The 14,903-nt window shown below is 51.1% G+C and overlaps 6 protein-coding genes across 6 annotated transcripts; 3 read left to right on the top strand and 3 right to left on the bottom strand.

Annotated features, from left to right (window-relative positions):
• The first annotated feature begins 158 nt into the window (after positions 1-158).
• EDD37DRAFT_287536 (uncharacterized protein) lies at positions 159-2,235 on the top strand. The gene is made up of 3 exons (XM_062811097.1): positions 159-665; positions 724-842; positions 892-2,235. The coding sequence occupies exons 1-3, from the start codon at positions 224-226 to the stop codon at positions 2,215-2,217; spliced, it is 1,887 nt and encodes a 628-aa protein (XP_062673863.1). The 5' UTR covers positions 159-223; the 3' UTR covers positions 2,218-2,235.
• A 76-nt stretch (positions 2,236-2,311) lies between these two features.
• EDD37DRAFT_663589 (BcABA4) lies at positions 2,312-3,558 on the bottom strand. The gene is made up of 2 exons (XM_062819192.1): positions 2,772-3,558; positions 2,312-2,705 (listed from the first exon to the last, which is right to left on the bottom strand). The coding sequence occupies exons 1-2, from the start codon at positions 3,332-3,334 to the stop codon at positions 2,489-2,491; spliced, it is 780 nt and encodes a 259-aa protein (XP_062673862.1). The 5' UTR covers positions 3,335-3,558; the 3' UTR covers positions 2,312-2,488.
• Positions 3,559-4,214: 656 nt separating this feature from the next.
• Positions 4,215-6,721, bottom strand: EDD37DRAFT_287475 (siderophore iron transporter). Its single transcript, XM_062811096.1, has 9 exons — positions 6,274-6,721; positions 6,187-6,220; positions 6,045-6,135; positions 5,712-5,990; positions 5,473-5,657; positions 5,332-5,424; positions 4,928-5,274; positions 4,738-4,879; positions 4,215-4,685 (listed from the first exon to the last, which is right to left on the bottom strand). Exons 1-9 carry the CDS (start codon positions 6,496-6,498, stop codon positions 4,285-4,287), a joined length of 1,797 nt encoding a protein of 598 aa, XP_062673861.1. The 5' UTR covers positions 6,499-6,721; the 3' UTR covers positions 4,215-4,284.
• An 881-nt stretch (positions 6,722-7,602) lies between these two features.
• EDD37DRAFT_287472 (uncharacterized protein) lies at positions 7,603-8,835 on the top strand. Its single transcript, XM_062811095.1, has one exon. The coding sequence runs from the start codon at positions 7,696-7,698 to the stop codon at positions 8,674-8,676; it is 981 nt and encodes a 326-aa protein (XP_062673860.1). The 5' UTR covers positions 7,603-7,695; the 3' UTR covers positions 8,677-8,835.
• Positions 8,836-9,093: 258 nt separating this feature from the next.
• On the top strand, positions 9,094-11,907 carry EDD37DRAFT_287462 (uncharacterized protein). Its single transcript, XM_062811094.1, has one exon. It carries the CDS (start codon positions 9,284-9,286, stop codon positions 11,570-11,572), a length of 2,289 nt encoding a protein of 762 aa, XP_062673859.1. The 5' UTR covers positions 9,094-9,283; the 3' UTR covers positions 11,573-11,907.
• A 1,139-nt stretch (positions 11,908-13,046) lies between these two features.
• Positions 13,047-14,901, bottom strand: EDD37DRAFT_287451 (beta carboxy-cis-cis-muconate lactonizing enzyme, cyloisomerase, CLME2). Its single transcript, XM_062811093.1, has 2 exons — positions 14,689-14,901; positions 13,047-14,635 (listed from the first exon to the last, which is right to left on the bottom strand). The coding sequence occupies exon 2, from the start codon at positions 14,578-14,580 to the stop codon at positions 13,174-13,176; it is 1,407 nt and encodes a 468-aa protein (XP_062673858.1). The 5' UTR covers positions 14,581-14,635; positions 14,689-14,901; the 3' UTR covers positions 13,047-13,173.
• Positions 14,902-14,903: the final 2 nt, after the last annotated feature.

Here is a 14,903-nt window from a genome sequence, read left to right as displayed (position 1 = left end):
CGGCCGGATCAGGCAGTGAATCATTAGCATATCTTCTGCCTCGGACGGTTAGAGTTGAGGGGCAGTTGCGTTTGTGGGGTGCAAACTTCATGGTGCCATGGGCTTTTACGGGCCGCGAACCTCAAAAGACGCGGATGCTCCTCGTCAAGTGCCAGAGATGTGATTGTATCCAACTTGGAATACCTATTGTTCAAACTTGTGTAAAGATACCTCACCTTCAAACATGGGTTCAGTTGGAGCAGAAGCCCCTCGAGCAAGGCCCATTCGGGTGGCTGGATGTTCCGGTGGTGTATACGACCGCAAAAGAGCCATCCACGACATGGCGAAGAATGAAGACGTGGACATTATCACGGGTGACTGGATGTCAGAGTGCAATATGACTCTCCGTGGCTCGGACAAGCGTGATCGCATGGCGCAAAAAGCCATGAACTCCGGGTCTTCTGTAGCTCGTGGGTACGAACCCTATTTCCTGGAAGAATTGGATCCTGCCATCCCATGGCTGGCGAAACGAGGAGTCAAATTATGCGCGAACGCCGGAGCAAGTGATGTCCCAGGTTTGGTTGAGGCAGTGGAAGAGCTTATCAAGAAACACGGGGTGGACTTGAAAGTTGGTTGGGTCGATGGAGATGATGTTACAGATGCTGTCCTAGATCTTTATAAAAAGGGTAAGTCCGTGGTCGCCCTAGGTGGGCCTTTGAGAAATCTGACGATGTTTGTTTCTAGGTGAACAATTCCCAAATCTTCCAGCCAACAAAAACATCTCAGAATGGGGCTTCGAGCCGGTTTGTGCTCAATGTTATCTGGGTAGCACCGGTATTGCGGCTGCCTTCGCTGGTGGAGCGGTAAGCTCTTTCATCTGTCAAAACAAGGATTGAGACTTATACTCTACAGGACATCGTACTCTGCGGCCGTGTTGCAGATGCCAGCCCCACGATTGGCGCAGCCATGTGGTGGCATGGCTGGAATCGTGATGACAATGTCAAAGAGTTGGCAGGGTCGTTGATGATCGGACACATCATTGAATGCAGCACCTACGCTACTGGAGGCTACTATTCTGGCTTCAAGGACCTGGGAATCAAAGATACCGACATGGGCTATCCGATCGCTGCCATCGACCACAACGGCGAGGCTGTGATCAGTATGGAAAAGGGCAAGCATGGCCTGGTAACAACCGCCACTATTGCTAGTCAACTGCTCTACGAGATTCAGGGACCTTTGTACTACAACTCCGACGTGACTGCATCGATCGAAGACATAAAATTGGTCCAGGTGGGCACAAATGCTGTTCACGTCTCCGGTGTGAAGGGGCTACCAGCTCCGGCCACAACAAAAGTCGGCATTACCGCCAAAGGAGGCTATCAGGCTGAATTTCACTTCTATCTGACTGGCTTAGATATTGAAGAGAAGGCTGCAATGGTCGAACGCCAGACGAAAGCGTTGATGGGTGACCATCTCAAGAGATTCTCTTGTTTGAAATTCATGGTTGCCGGCGCTGTGCCTCAAGATCCACAATCTCAAGAAGAAGCCACTGTGGACATGCGAATTTTCGCCCAGACTCGTGATCCAGATATTCTGAGTGGGAATTCCTTCGTCGATTCGGATCGTGGATCATTCGCCAGATTTTGCATTGAGAATTTGCTTCAAGGTTATCCAGGCTCCACAATGGCGCCAGACATGCGGACAGCAATTGGAAGGCCATTCTTCGAGTACTGGGTTGCCTTGATGCCCCAAACATACGTGCAGGAAACAGCACATCTCCCTGATGGCACTGTGGTTAATATCTCACCACCAAGTAACACGAAGATGTACGAACGAGAGCAACCTTCATACGACACTCAAGATCCAGTTGACTTGTCACAATATGGTCCAACCACCCGGGCGCCTCTCGGGCACATAGTCATGGGACGATCTGGAGACAAATCGTCAAACGCTAACCTGGGTCTTTTTGTCCGACATGACGATGAGTGGGACTGGTTCCGCACAGTCCTGAGCACTTCGAAGCTGAGGGAGCTGTTGGGCAAGGACGACAAGGGTAAACAAATCGATCGATGCGAGTTCCCAAACATTCGGGCTGTGCATTTCCTGTTGAAAGACCATCTGGACAGAGGGTTCAATTCGACAAGTAGCTTTGACAGTTTGGGCAAGAACTTATGCGAGTATATTAGGTGCAGATATATTGACATCCCCAACAAGTTCTTGGAGAGAGGCAGAGTATGAAGGGCAGTTTGTAAATACGATGCATTTATCTTGATGATACTTCCAGTGCGCAGATGGTAGCGACGAGATTTTTAGTTGAATTGGTATTTTTCATCTCTGATTACATACGTGCTTCGTATATACTCCGTGCTCGACCAAGTTGTAAGACTCTTATGATTTGTCTATGCACAAAGGCAAGGCTACACAAAAATATAGCATGCGTAATGGCTGTTTTTGTCGCAAAGCAGATAGTGAATTTTCCTTGGTCCCTGGCCCGACTCCGTGATTTTGACTAACAAATCCAGCCCCCGTCGATCTGAGATGCTGTACCGGTAATGTAACTAGATTCTGGGGAAAGTAGGAAGGCGATCAGAGACGCGACCTCTTCGGGTTGACCAGTTCTTCCCAAGGCAACCTCTTTGAGTGCTGAACTCTCCGTCAGGACCGTTCCCTCCCTGTCACCAGAGATTTGTCTTGCAGTCGCAACCATAGGCGTCTCAATCGAGCCACTGCGGATCATTAGAAGCCCATTCAGTATTGATGCATAGAACCAATGGAAACAAAACTGGACTTACGGGCATATAGCATTCACCCTGATATTCTTGGCTCCGACCTCTTTCGCTCCTGCTCTTGTTAGTCCAATCACACCATGCTTGCTGGCAGTATAAGCAGCGTTGTTCGCTCGCCCACTGATTCCCGCCATGCTGGACGCATTGACAATACTGCCACCTTCAGCGATATGCTTCAGTTGAGCTCTCATGCACAGCATGACACCCGTGAGATTCACGCCGATGACAAAACTCCACTCCTCAAGGTCTTGCTCATCAATGCCTTTCAACCCTATGGACTTTGGAATGACCCCGGCCAAGTTGGCAGCTCCGTCCAGGCGACCATAGTGGCGGACGGTCTGAGAGATCCAATCTTCTACGGCCTCAGGGTTCCGGACGTCTAGGGCGTGTGTCAACGGTCGTTTTCCGTATAATTTAGCAATATCGTCGGCAACGGTTTCTAGGCTGGCACGTTGTAGATCTGCGAGGGAGAGTTGCGCACCCCGGCTTGCAAGCAATTTCGCGGTTGCCAAAGCGATTCCAGAGGCAGCTCCAGTAATGGCAATTACTCGATTCTCCCAGGACGACATCTGGATGCTTGAAGGTCTAACAACTTCGTAGATTGATTATCATAGAGGCCTTGCGACTGCAAAGGAGATGGGTGCTACGCAGTGGACCATCCGTGGCTTGCACTCTCAATAGAATTTCTCATTCGCTCCACAACCACCAAACTCGGTGGTGTACAACCGAGGCTCACGAGATGTGATCAGCACGGCTGGACCCCACCTGGTGGCTACGTGAAAAGGAGACAAACAGTATTGCATGTGGAGGGGGTGGAGAGAGTCAAGGACGACGGAAGCGGTCTTCAAGCATTGACCGGTCGATAGGACCCGCATGGTCAATGATGTGGGTTCAGACCGAGCATGGTGACTTCTCGACAAGGTCATGAAGTGCGGAAATACGGATACATTTAGGCGGGAAGTCTCGCTCACAATCGTCTCCAACATAGGGGAAACTCCGCGGGGACTCCATGTAGCACATCACAGCCACCGATATTCCCCACACTTAGCGGGCAGCAGAAGCGTCCAGACTAATGATTCAGTAAGCTTGTACATTGATGACTCGCGACTGAGCCTAAGTACACTGCTCCACCTCTCCCGAGGACCCTGCAGGGAACAACAAGGAAGGCGAGCTGGATTAGCAGTGTCCCCTTCCGTACTCCCGAGAGCCAGTGATATTTTCTATGCCTATGATGTAAAACCGCTTGGTCGACGAGACCTGGGACAAGATATTCAGTGTAAGTATGTTCTGGTCCACGTGGGTTGTGCGAGCGTTATATTCCACTGCATGATCGACCCCTGGGTCAATTCCTGCAATGCATTTGACCAAAGAAATACATGAGGCTTAGAGGATCATAGATCAATTTCCACGCAAGGAAGGTCGCTGAAGAATCTCGTGACCCAGCGAAGGATACCCTTGTCGTTGCATGTATGCTTTGCCACAACTAATTGCCTCCGCTCTGGTAGATTCAGGTTGCACTTTACGCTTTGGTCTGGGTCTCTGGCACCTGATCTTCCTCTGTGATTCCTGCTGTCGCCACTGTTCCCCTGATTCTGCGATTCACGTAGCCGGTCATAAGATGATCAATGTCCTCTGAAAATAATGCTGCGACGACAGCTAATCCACCAAAGGCAAGACTGGCAAGATATACAGTCTTGAAGCTGGACGAGTAGGCGGTCTTGACTCCGTCGGCTATCGCTGCCTCGATCCTAGGTGTCATTCCGGGTACGGCCTCAAGAGCTGCCGCAGTACCGTTGGCGATGGCGGCAAGCACTGATCCCACTTCAGCTTTGGGAAGCCCTGCTCCGACAGCTGCAGAGCTAACATCCGCCGGTAAATTGACCACAAGCCGATGGTCAAGGATGGCGACATAGATACTCACTGTGATCCTCATCAGTACGGCAAACACCTAGGTATTTTCTGAAAGGCTCACCGGAAACAACGCCCACGGTATTACGAACAGAGCCCAAAAACCCATTAGCGAGACCTAGGTCTCGAGGTTGATGGACCAGGCCGTTCATAACCAGAACGATGAGTTCCATCCATCCCGTGAAGAACCCAGCCAATAGTGTTAGCTACCACAGTCAGTGCACTCACATAGCAATTGGGAAAGGGTCACTTACCGCAATACCAGCACCAAGTTTAGACTGGTCAATGGCGGCCATTCCTCCTAGAGTCGCAGTCAAGCCCACGCAGGAGAAAATCAACTGCCACCTGGCGTGGCCGATAGCCTTGAACACTGGACCGATGACGATTTCTCCCACGGCCAATGCCAGACCCGATGTGATACTTATCCACCCAATCTTGACATTGTCTGTGGTGAACAGTGATCCTACTTCGGCAGGCCATAGTACTGAGAGGCAGACGAAAACCATCTGGCCAACTGAACCGGCCACAACAACAGCAAGGTAATTGCGATTCTTCAAGATTCTGACGGGCAACAACGGTTGCTTTGGTGGCAAAAAGGTTTCTGTGCATGATGGTTTAAGTAACCTCTCATTGTATCGCAGATATCAAGGCCACTTACCGTACAAGCCAAACAAAACGAGAAGTAAGCATCCCACTATGAGCGTGGCCAAAACATGGCTGCTTGTCCACGTATAGGCAGAGCCTCCCCAAGCTGCTCATAGTCAGCACGAGTGCAGCTTCAATGGCATCTTCATCTTACCAAGGGCAAGCAGAAGCAACAAGATGCCGCCACCGTACAGAATTATGCCAATGTAATCGAGCTGTTTCAGCTCCTCGAGTCGGGTCAGACTGCGATGAAGTTGATGCAGATTCGGTGGGAAGTAGCAGAAGATGAGAAGTATCAAGGAAAGGCCACAAAAGATGGCGTACAGGATATAGCACCACCTATTGAGTTCTTAGCATCAAGGAACAGTCCTCGTCGACCAAGCCACGACTTACCTCCACCCAAGGGCTGTCCGTGTAATCAACACTCGAGCGATGATAGGAGAGAATCCCGAGAATGGCAGCGTGCCAACGATCATGCCAGCTTGTGCCCAACCTCGGTATTTGTTTGGAATCAACTCTTGGATAACATAAGGAAAGGTGAGCTGAACAGTGGTGGAGAAGCCCATCAAGACCGATCCACCGATTAACATGTTGATCGAGGTTGCTTTGGCAGAGATGATGCCTGCGACTACGCCGAATATCTGGCCTCCAATAAGGAAGTAACGGCGACCACTGATTGCAGTCAGATTTTCGGAACCAGCTCTGCAGTGAACACATGAAGCTTACACGATGTCACCGAGACGACCGACAAGGAGGAGCCCAACGCCAGAAATCAAAGATCCAGCCGTTGTGATGAAAATGTAGATTGGCGATGGACCTACATCATGGTCAGTATTCAGCAGACTCAAAGTGTATTGTTTTGGCTCACCCAAATCCGCATTGATCACTGCCAAACAGCTAGCCTGCACAAAGAGTCAGGAGATAGCGTGCCAGATGTATGATTCTGCGTACGCACCGGAAGAGAAAATCCTATGTAAAGACAGACCGCAAGCAAGACAATGCTTGCTACCGAGCCGAGAAATCTGAATGATAACCAGTATCCAGCGGGAATTTCCTCCGCGTCAATGCCTCTGGCAACGGGTGCTTCATCGTCAGGCAACGTCAAAGTCTTCGAAAGGCCCTGTGTATGCTCCACGGTAGACGAAGACTCTTTTTCTCCTTCAATCACAATATCCGACATGACTGCGGATATGAGAAATATGTCTGGCAAAAAGGACGAAGCTGAGGTGGAGAATCTCCCTCAGATATCGAATCTCGAACGAGCCTATATAGATCACCGAGCTTCCCGTCCCCAGTGCAGTCAGGGGATGAGGCATTCGCTAGTATCTGGGGAAACACGCTACGGGTGACCCCAGGTGTGCCCAGGAGATGAATCATTCGGCTGCACATAATCGTGGACCATGTGGCAAACTTGTGGGGAAGGCTTTCCCCAAGCCTACAAAAACCTTGGGTCTGCTATTGATCTCTTCGTTGAGGGTCATACATCTCGAAGTCCAACCAATGTCGGTAAACCCTCCATAGTGAGTCATGTCAAAATGCCCAGTGGCCTGTGTCGATGATTGTGCCGCCGAAGCACAAGCGAGCGTGCGAAGATTGGAAGAGGGGCATACCGACTCGTAGGCGCTAATGAATCATCAGACCGGCTGGGGGCATACGGGGAGAGCATTGGCTAGTTGCAACCCCGGTGTCGTCGATTTTGCAAGTCGACATCCAGATGCAGTGAACAGCATGAAGAGATCAGCGATATCATTGTTGAGCAGCACATACCAGGAACGCTGCTGTGTCAAATTAACGCGATCGTGGTATCAGCCATCTCAGCTCTGGAAGGGGACCTTTTGAGACGAGGCGAAGGACTGTTGGGCCGTAGAAAATGGCAGTCATGACATTTTCCTATGTACCTGTTAAAGTCTTGGAGAACTTGTTACACTTGCTACAAGGCTAGACATTGCAAGACATGGTACGCTCAAGTGTAGGTAGGAGAGATGTACTTTCGAAGGTGTTGGCGAAGAATCAATGTGACGTCACACGGTTATTGACTCTGAGTCCTTCACATTTGGAGATTCCATCAGTGGTGTTGACGGCCACAAGTGAGGACCTCAAAACGTACCGATCACAACACTTAATTTCAATGTTAGAAGTACATCACGAATGGCCCTGATTGGACAGTGAACCAGCTGACAGTCCTCATGGGAGAACAGCAGCTCCTGTACGAGGTGGTTCATGATAGTCGTAGACGATAAATAGTAATCAAGCGCACGGCAAGAGTAATCAGCATAAATGTCAATTTCATCAGCAGAAGTAGAAGCATAATATTTCAAAGAAATTGCCCTAGTATAAACGATACTTGCATCGCTCACCGGTAAAACTTCAATCCAGTATGAGTACCTTAGTAGACCTTCCAAGCGAAATCCTGATGCAGATACTACAACATGTCAACCTCAATGGTGACCTTGCACGTTTGTCGCTCTGCAATTCTCAAGTAGCAGCATACATCTCCCAACAAGGACACAGCTTCACCAAGGACCTCTGCTCGCATCATCGTATCAGTCCACGCGTCCTGGAGTTGTTTCTGAGACACGGGAACGATAAACATGGCCCTTCTGGACCCTCGATCCAGGGGGGTTTGCACGCCATAGCTCTCAGTCACTTTCTGCAGGACATGAGAATCATCGGAGTAAGCGTCCAATCGTTGCGTGATGTGCGATCGGCTGGCCCCCGTCTTGCCAATAGCGAGCCTTACCTGCTGTTAGCGGTCATGATCCGCTTGCTCAACGACTCATCGACGGTGACACCTTGGAATGGAGATGTACTTGCCCCGTCGGCGGATGGTGAGCGTTCCCTTTCCAGATTGTTGCCAGAGAAATTCTTGCAGTGCCTCGACACGGGGCTGTCTTTGGAGGAGCCGGAGTCAGTAGTTGCCGCGATCAACCTTTGCAGCACAATGCTGTGGAGCAAGATTTTCCTTTTCAGACCGAAGGACTATAGTGTTCTCAGTTTTGGCAGTCTTAGCGGAGCCTCGTTCAACATGGAACAAGCTCTTCTCACAGAGCACGTCATCTGGAAAGGACCCCGATGGGTTGCTCGACTTCTGGCATGGAGCAAAGCTGGAGAGCGTCAAGACGCACAGGGGCCAAGTAATTGTGACAACGTCGACTTGACGCGGGTCAGTGAGGGCATTTGGCGAGGATCTCATCAGGAAGGGGCTCGCATAGCAGCTAATGGTCTGGCGCGTCTTTTGCGGAGGAAGAGACAGCAGAAGATTGAGCAAACAGCGAGCAGCTCCAACATACGAGTGGTGATCACAGATATGAGGGTGAATGCAGCAGTCTGGCGTGGCTCAGCAGGGATATGTGATTGAGGGCGCGTTAGCCGCCAACCGGTATGCATTCGTGTCTTGTCCCACTCCTTCTCAGACAAGACGCTTCATTTGTCATGTCTCTTTCATCTCACAGTCATTGTGCAACCGAGAAACACATCAATATAGTGCATGTATGCTGCAGAAGGCTCTAGATAAAGATAGTTTGGACCTGCATGATGGAGAGGTTAGAACTGGATTGACTTCCAGGCACAAAACTGTGCCCAGGAGCTAAGCTCTTTTAAGCCGACTCGAAGACCATTTCAGGCAAGGTCGAATACTAACTTGTTTACCTGCGCGACGCAATGACCAGGGGCCGGAAAAGGGAATTTTAATTAGGGAAAAGAACAACACACTTTGGAGAGAGACCTTGCACACTGCCCTGCCTTGCCCTCCCAGTCCCACCGTCGCCCTCCGCAACCTGCCCTGATGCCACCGTTGGTTGATTGACGGTTTTGACAGAATCAAGTCATCATATGGTCAACACGGCGATTGCGCGACACTTTTCATATTAACAAACCGCAGACACTTTTTATCTTTCATGGCTCTCTTACTACAACCACTACTGCCCCAACATTAGTAGCAGTTGCTCCTGCTGCTCACAGCCACGATGCCCGAACCTCTATCTACCCTGTCGCCTGCCAAGCAGAACTCCAGATCGTCGCCTATCAAACTTGATTTCTCGCAGAAACCCGACACCAACACATCACCTTTTGCAATGTCAACCACGACTACCACCCTTCAACCCTCTGGAGACACTGTCAACGCGTCTTTAATAGCCATGGACCAATCCTTCTCCCCTCCCGCGCAAGCCAGTCAGCCATCGAGTCCCAGAAAAGCATTTTCGCCCATAAAATACAGATTACAAGACGAGTCACGCGAGAACAGTTCACCTCCGGGTTCGCCTGCCAAGCCTACGGTGCGATTCAACGAAGGTCTAACAAGAGCTATTGATACCATGCAAGAGGAGGTGCGCGACGACAACTCAGAAGACAACAGAGTCGTTGCTTCTCCACAAGACATCAGCACACCCAAAGATGAGTTGGACGAGTTGACTTTGACCCTCAGTCTTGACGACAAAACAATCCACGATGAAACAGTGGGTGATCTTAGTACAATCTCGGCTATCCACACAGACATGACTCGCTTCGCCAACCTGCGCACCTCGCCCACCAAAGACAGTCGAGAAGCATGGTCTCCTTCCAAACAATTGCGCACCTCGGTTATATCGAGTACACCTGGAACAGTCCAGCGGCCGTTACGACTCTTGTCGACATCCAGACGCAGTACCTCTCCAACAGAAGACGATGAGGCCACTCCTCGAAGATCGCGGACATCTAATGACGCGACTACCGACCTACTGAACTTTACTGGGCAGACCAATATCATTATACCTCCGCCCGGGTCAGCACCGCGCAGCATGCGACGTAGTCCCTCTGGTCGAGGAGCCTTCCCGATAAAAATCAATCCCAGTTCCTCCCATCGCTCGCAAGCGTCGGTCGATCGTGAAAGAGCGGGAGGTCGATCACCACAGAAGCAACTCGACAACCCTCTGGACACCATTCCTGCGACTCCTGCTGGTCAGCGCCACAGCATATATGGCGCCACATCTGGACTTGGAATGGATCTGCTGGATATTGATTTGGGGCCAATGGCAACTCCCAGGTCAATACCGACAATCACACCACGGGAGCTTGAATCTCTGCGGTCAGAACTGCAGTCACGCATATCTGGCCTCGAAGCCACTCTATCTGGCAAGGAGGCCGAGGTAATGGCTCTCAAACGGGCCATCACAGACGCAGAGGTCCGGGTGGGCAAGACCAGTGAGGAACTTCGAAATGAGCGCGGATCGCGGGAAGAGCTGGAACACGCAAAGGACGACCTGGAACGACGGAGTCGGGAAATGGAAGAAGTCCTCCGCGAGGTCAAACAGAACATTTTCCTTGAAGAAAGAGAAAAGGAGAAGCTTCGGCGACAGACGGAGGAGGCGGACCACCGGACGGAAGAGCTTGAAGTTCGGGTACTCGAGCTGCAGGCATCACTTGACACACTCCGATCCGATCGGGTAAAGTCGACGCCCAGCCCGGACAAGAACACACCAGGCACACCAGGCATGAGTGCTGATATTGATTTTGCTGTCAAAGACGCTACGGAAAAAGTGGCACGCGAGCTGCATGCCTTGTATAAAAGCAAGCATGAGCGAAAAGTGTCGGATCTGAAAGTCAGTTATGAAAAGCGATGGATCAAGCAGGTCGAGCAACTGCGAGCCGACCTCAAGGCGTCGCAAGAGGAAGTGCTCAAGCTACAGACCGAGAGAGAAGCCACAATGAGTGGTGTCATACCCGGTCAAAGTGAGGCCATGTCCAGGATGGAAGGACAGATTGAGGAACTGCGACGCTGGAACGAAGAAACGACCGCCGAAAAGAAAATGCTTGAGGCCGAGGCTGCAGGACTGCGCAGTCAGATGGACTCGTTGATGGCCGAGACGGACTTTCTGCGAAAAGACATTGAACAAGAAAGGGTCGAGAAGGGAGACCTGGTCGCGCAAGTGGATTTGTTCTTGACCATGAGCGCCCAGCAAGAGGAACAGCGCGCTGTCGACGCCCAGCGTCAACCTGTGAGTCCACCGAGGAGTGAAGATGGGAATGGCAGACCCAATTCGGCGGCTGCAGTTGCCAGTCCGAACAAATTCAGAAACAGCATGACTGGTGGTGTGTCTGGGGTACCCTCGAGGCAAAGACCAATGAGTATGCTGCAGAAGCCGACAGCTGGGAAGTACTCAGGGATTCCGGCACCTGGATCTGGCTTAAAAGCACCGTCAAGCAAGGTGGGAGGTTATGGTGGTAGGAGTGGTGGAATTATTGAAGGTATTGCACGAATGGGTGCTGGAGGGCGATGAAGCGACGGATCGAGACCTTGGGGTCTGTGCAAGGGGTTTAGGATTGTTTGTCATTGGAGTATGACTTGCATGACTTGGGAAACCCTTTCTGAACGAAATTTTGATGACCAGAAGCAAACAAGCGATAAGTGAATTGTACAGAAGGGCCACTTACTTCGTCGTTTCGAGGTGTTGATGATGAGACGGCCTAGACGACAAAGGTTGTGGTGCTCGGTTTAATGATGCTCGAGCGACAGCATATACCATAGTGTGGTACTGCTAAACAGTCACTTGACTCGACTCGTGCAACGAGTTATAAGAAGACTTCTTCAAGCCATGTTCAGGACCGATTTTCTTCTACATCATTTAGGATGTGTGGTTGTTTCAAATTGTGGCCTTTGGAAGTGTAAAGTGCTGCACGATTCCATACATAGTACCGTGGCTTGATTGATGAAACACCTCACTCCGTCACACCTTCTCATCGTCATTCCTGTCTCTTTTCTTTCCAAACCCCTTCAAACACCACCACTCCTTCAATCTTACTCACTATCACTGTTTCTGAGCTTCTATGCGAGCGATTTTCACCCCGATCTTGACCGTGCGCCGTCGTCATCTTCTTTCCTTCTTCCCTTGCAAGCCAAAAAAAGCCAGTCGTTTAGCACACTCAACATTCGTTCATTAACACCACATTCACTCATCCACATTCTTTACCAAACTCGACACACCCGATCCATCCTTTTCTAAATTACATCTACACAGCTTGCGCCTTGTACTGCTGAGATCAACATCTGTTGAACTCCGAATTGTCCTTGACTCTACCGACGACACCTTACGAGTATTACGAATCACGTTCCTCTTCTAGCCAACCTTCCACAATCAGCACCTATGAAGCCAGCCATCTGCATCTCACTGCTTCTTGCACCAGTCCTCAATCTTCAATTCGCCTCGGCACGACCGCTGAACATATACCATGTCAACCAGGACCATGGGCGTGGAATATCGTCACCCTCTACCAACAACAACCACGGTCGGGATGTGCCGGCATATCACGACAACCAAAGCCACGGGCGCGACGTGCCAGAATCGGCCTGGTTCAGCCCTGGAGACCGCGACGGAGATAGTTTGCACGACTCCTTCTCCGAGATCGTGGGCCACTTCCTCAGCATCGACCCGGCGGATAGTTTGGTCGGCGGCATTGCAGATCTTCTTGCTGATGCTAGCCGTTGAGCACCATGGACATTTCTTGGACTCTCGTTGACTGATGTCAGCTGTACCAGTATGGCTTCCCCGAGCATCTTCTCGGTCGACATAGGTGTCAGACCCGAGGTGTAGGCGTGTCACCTTACCCATAGCAACGGTGACGGCCATTCTTTCATCCAGGTGTACCAGTTCTTGATGCTGTATGATGTATGCTGTTTTTTCTTCCCTGTATATATATTGACGACCTAGACGAATGCCATGACCTTCTTTTCAGACCGAGGGTTTACCTGTAATACGTTTCCGTGTCCAACTTGTTCACTGTCTCGGCGAGTAGGAGGTTTAGTTGCGGTTTTCACATCCCTCAGGTCAAAGAGACTCTGCCACACCACCGTCAAGGCACACGAGACCGTGAGTAGGCGATCTCACACCAGACTTGCCTTCCTTTCCGGTCTCGGCTCATCCGCCAACTTCAGAATCCGTTGGACCATAAGTTCACTGTACCCGAGGTAGTTCCGCGGGTCACACAACTTCGCCAACTCTTCTCTACTCATCTTCTTAGCAATTTCATCATTCTCGCACAGCAGATCCAGTAAGTGTTTATTCTCGGTCGACGACCTTCGACACAGATCGTAAACGACGTCATGCGCGTACTGCCGGCCCAGTGTCGGTCCCAGACCCATCATCACGGCCTCAGAGACAATGTGGCCATTCGAAAGATCGAGGTTCCTCCTCATCGCGTCCTCATGAACTTCGAGCCCAGCCAGCAAATCAGCAGTATGCTTCAGCGTGGCGTGCGTCAATGTTGAGATCTGCGGAAGTACAATCCACTCGATTTCCCAGGGTCCTGTGCTGCGCTCATGGTCCTCGAGCATGGCTTCGAACAATGATGTGCTGAGATGGCGCACAGTGGACGTCATGGCGGTGATGTACGCGCACGAAATTGGGTTGCGCTTCTGAGGCATCGTGCTGCTCGACCCGCGGTGTGGAACGTACGGTTCCGACACCTCGCCTATTTCCGTTTGTGTCATGAGTTTGACGTCCAGCGCAAACTTGGCGCACGTGCTGCTGAGCATGGCGCAGAGTGACCCGAATTCGGCGATGCGGTCGCGCTCAGTGTGCCATGCTATGTCGGGCACCTTGAGGTTCAAATCCTTGGCCAGTTCTCTTTGGCACTCCAGCCCGAGCAAGGGGTGGTCTTCTGTGGGAGGGAGTGAAGCCAGTGTTCCTGCTGCACCGGAGAACTCGAGGACCGTCAGCCGGGTTTCGACGTCTTTCAGTCGATCTCGGTGACGCAAAAATGTCGCTAAGAGTCTCGCCATCTTGAAGCCGAAGGACATGGGTACCGCGTGTTGCAGATTCGATCGCGCGGCCATCGGCGTGGCCTTGTGCTTTTCCGCCAGATCGCGCAAAGACGTTATGATCGACTCTAACATCTTCTCGAATAGGCTGAGTGTGTCCCATAATTGGATCACGGTCGCGGTGTCGGTGACATCCTGTGTGGTTGCGCCCCAGTGCGCGAATTCGCCTAGCCCGGGCTCGATGGCGTTGACGTGCTTGACGAGTTGCTTGACGAGACCTAGGACAGGGTAGCCGATGAGTTCGGTCTGCTTACGGAGGTCGTCGAAGTCGACATTCCGGATGTCCAGGCAGAATTTGATGATTTCGTCGGCGGCGCGTTGTGGGATGATGCCTAGGCGGGCTTGGGCTTTGGCGAGGGCGCCTTCAAAGGCCAGGTAGCATTGTGTTCGTGTCTTGTCAGACCATACGGCGGCGGATTCTTTTGTGGAGAAAATATTGCCGAAGATGAGGGAATCTTGGACGGATGTCATCCTGATGGACGCTGTTGAGCACGGCGACAGGGATATATACTTAGTTCAAAAAGGACTGGTACAAGTCAAGGGTGCTGCAGACTCGTGAACTCTTCGCCGGTTGCTTACTGTATATACGGTTTTCTTGAGATTGAGTTTGCCGGCATTGTCAGTGTAAGAAGTACATGGTGACTTTGGGTCTCGCTGACACGCACAGACTTGGGAGTATTGATGACGTGAGGAATTCCATGAACTGGCAAGGATGTACTTTGAATGTACCTACGTTTACTCGTAGGTAATAAGTGAAGCACGAATCGGCAGTGGCCGTGGGGAAGATCACCAGC

Source organism: Exophiala viscosa, assembly GCF_022695815.1.
Source record: "Exophiala viscosa unplaced genomic scaffold EDD37scaffold_2, whole genome shotgun sequence".
Classification (NCBI taxonomy): Eukaryota; Fungi; Ascomycota; class Eurotiomycetes; order Chaetothyriales; family Herpotrichiellaceae; genus Exophiala; species Exophiala viscosa.
This window is presented reverse-complemented; position numbering and strand designations above follow the sequence as displayed.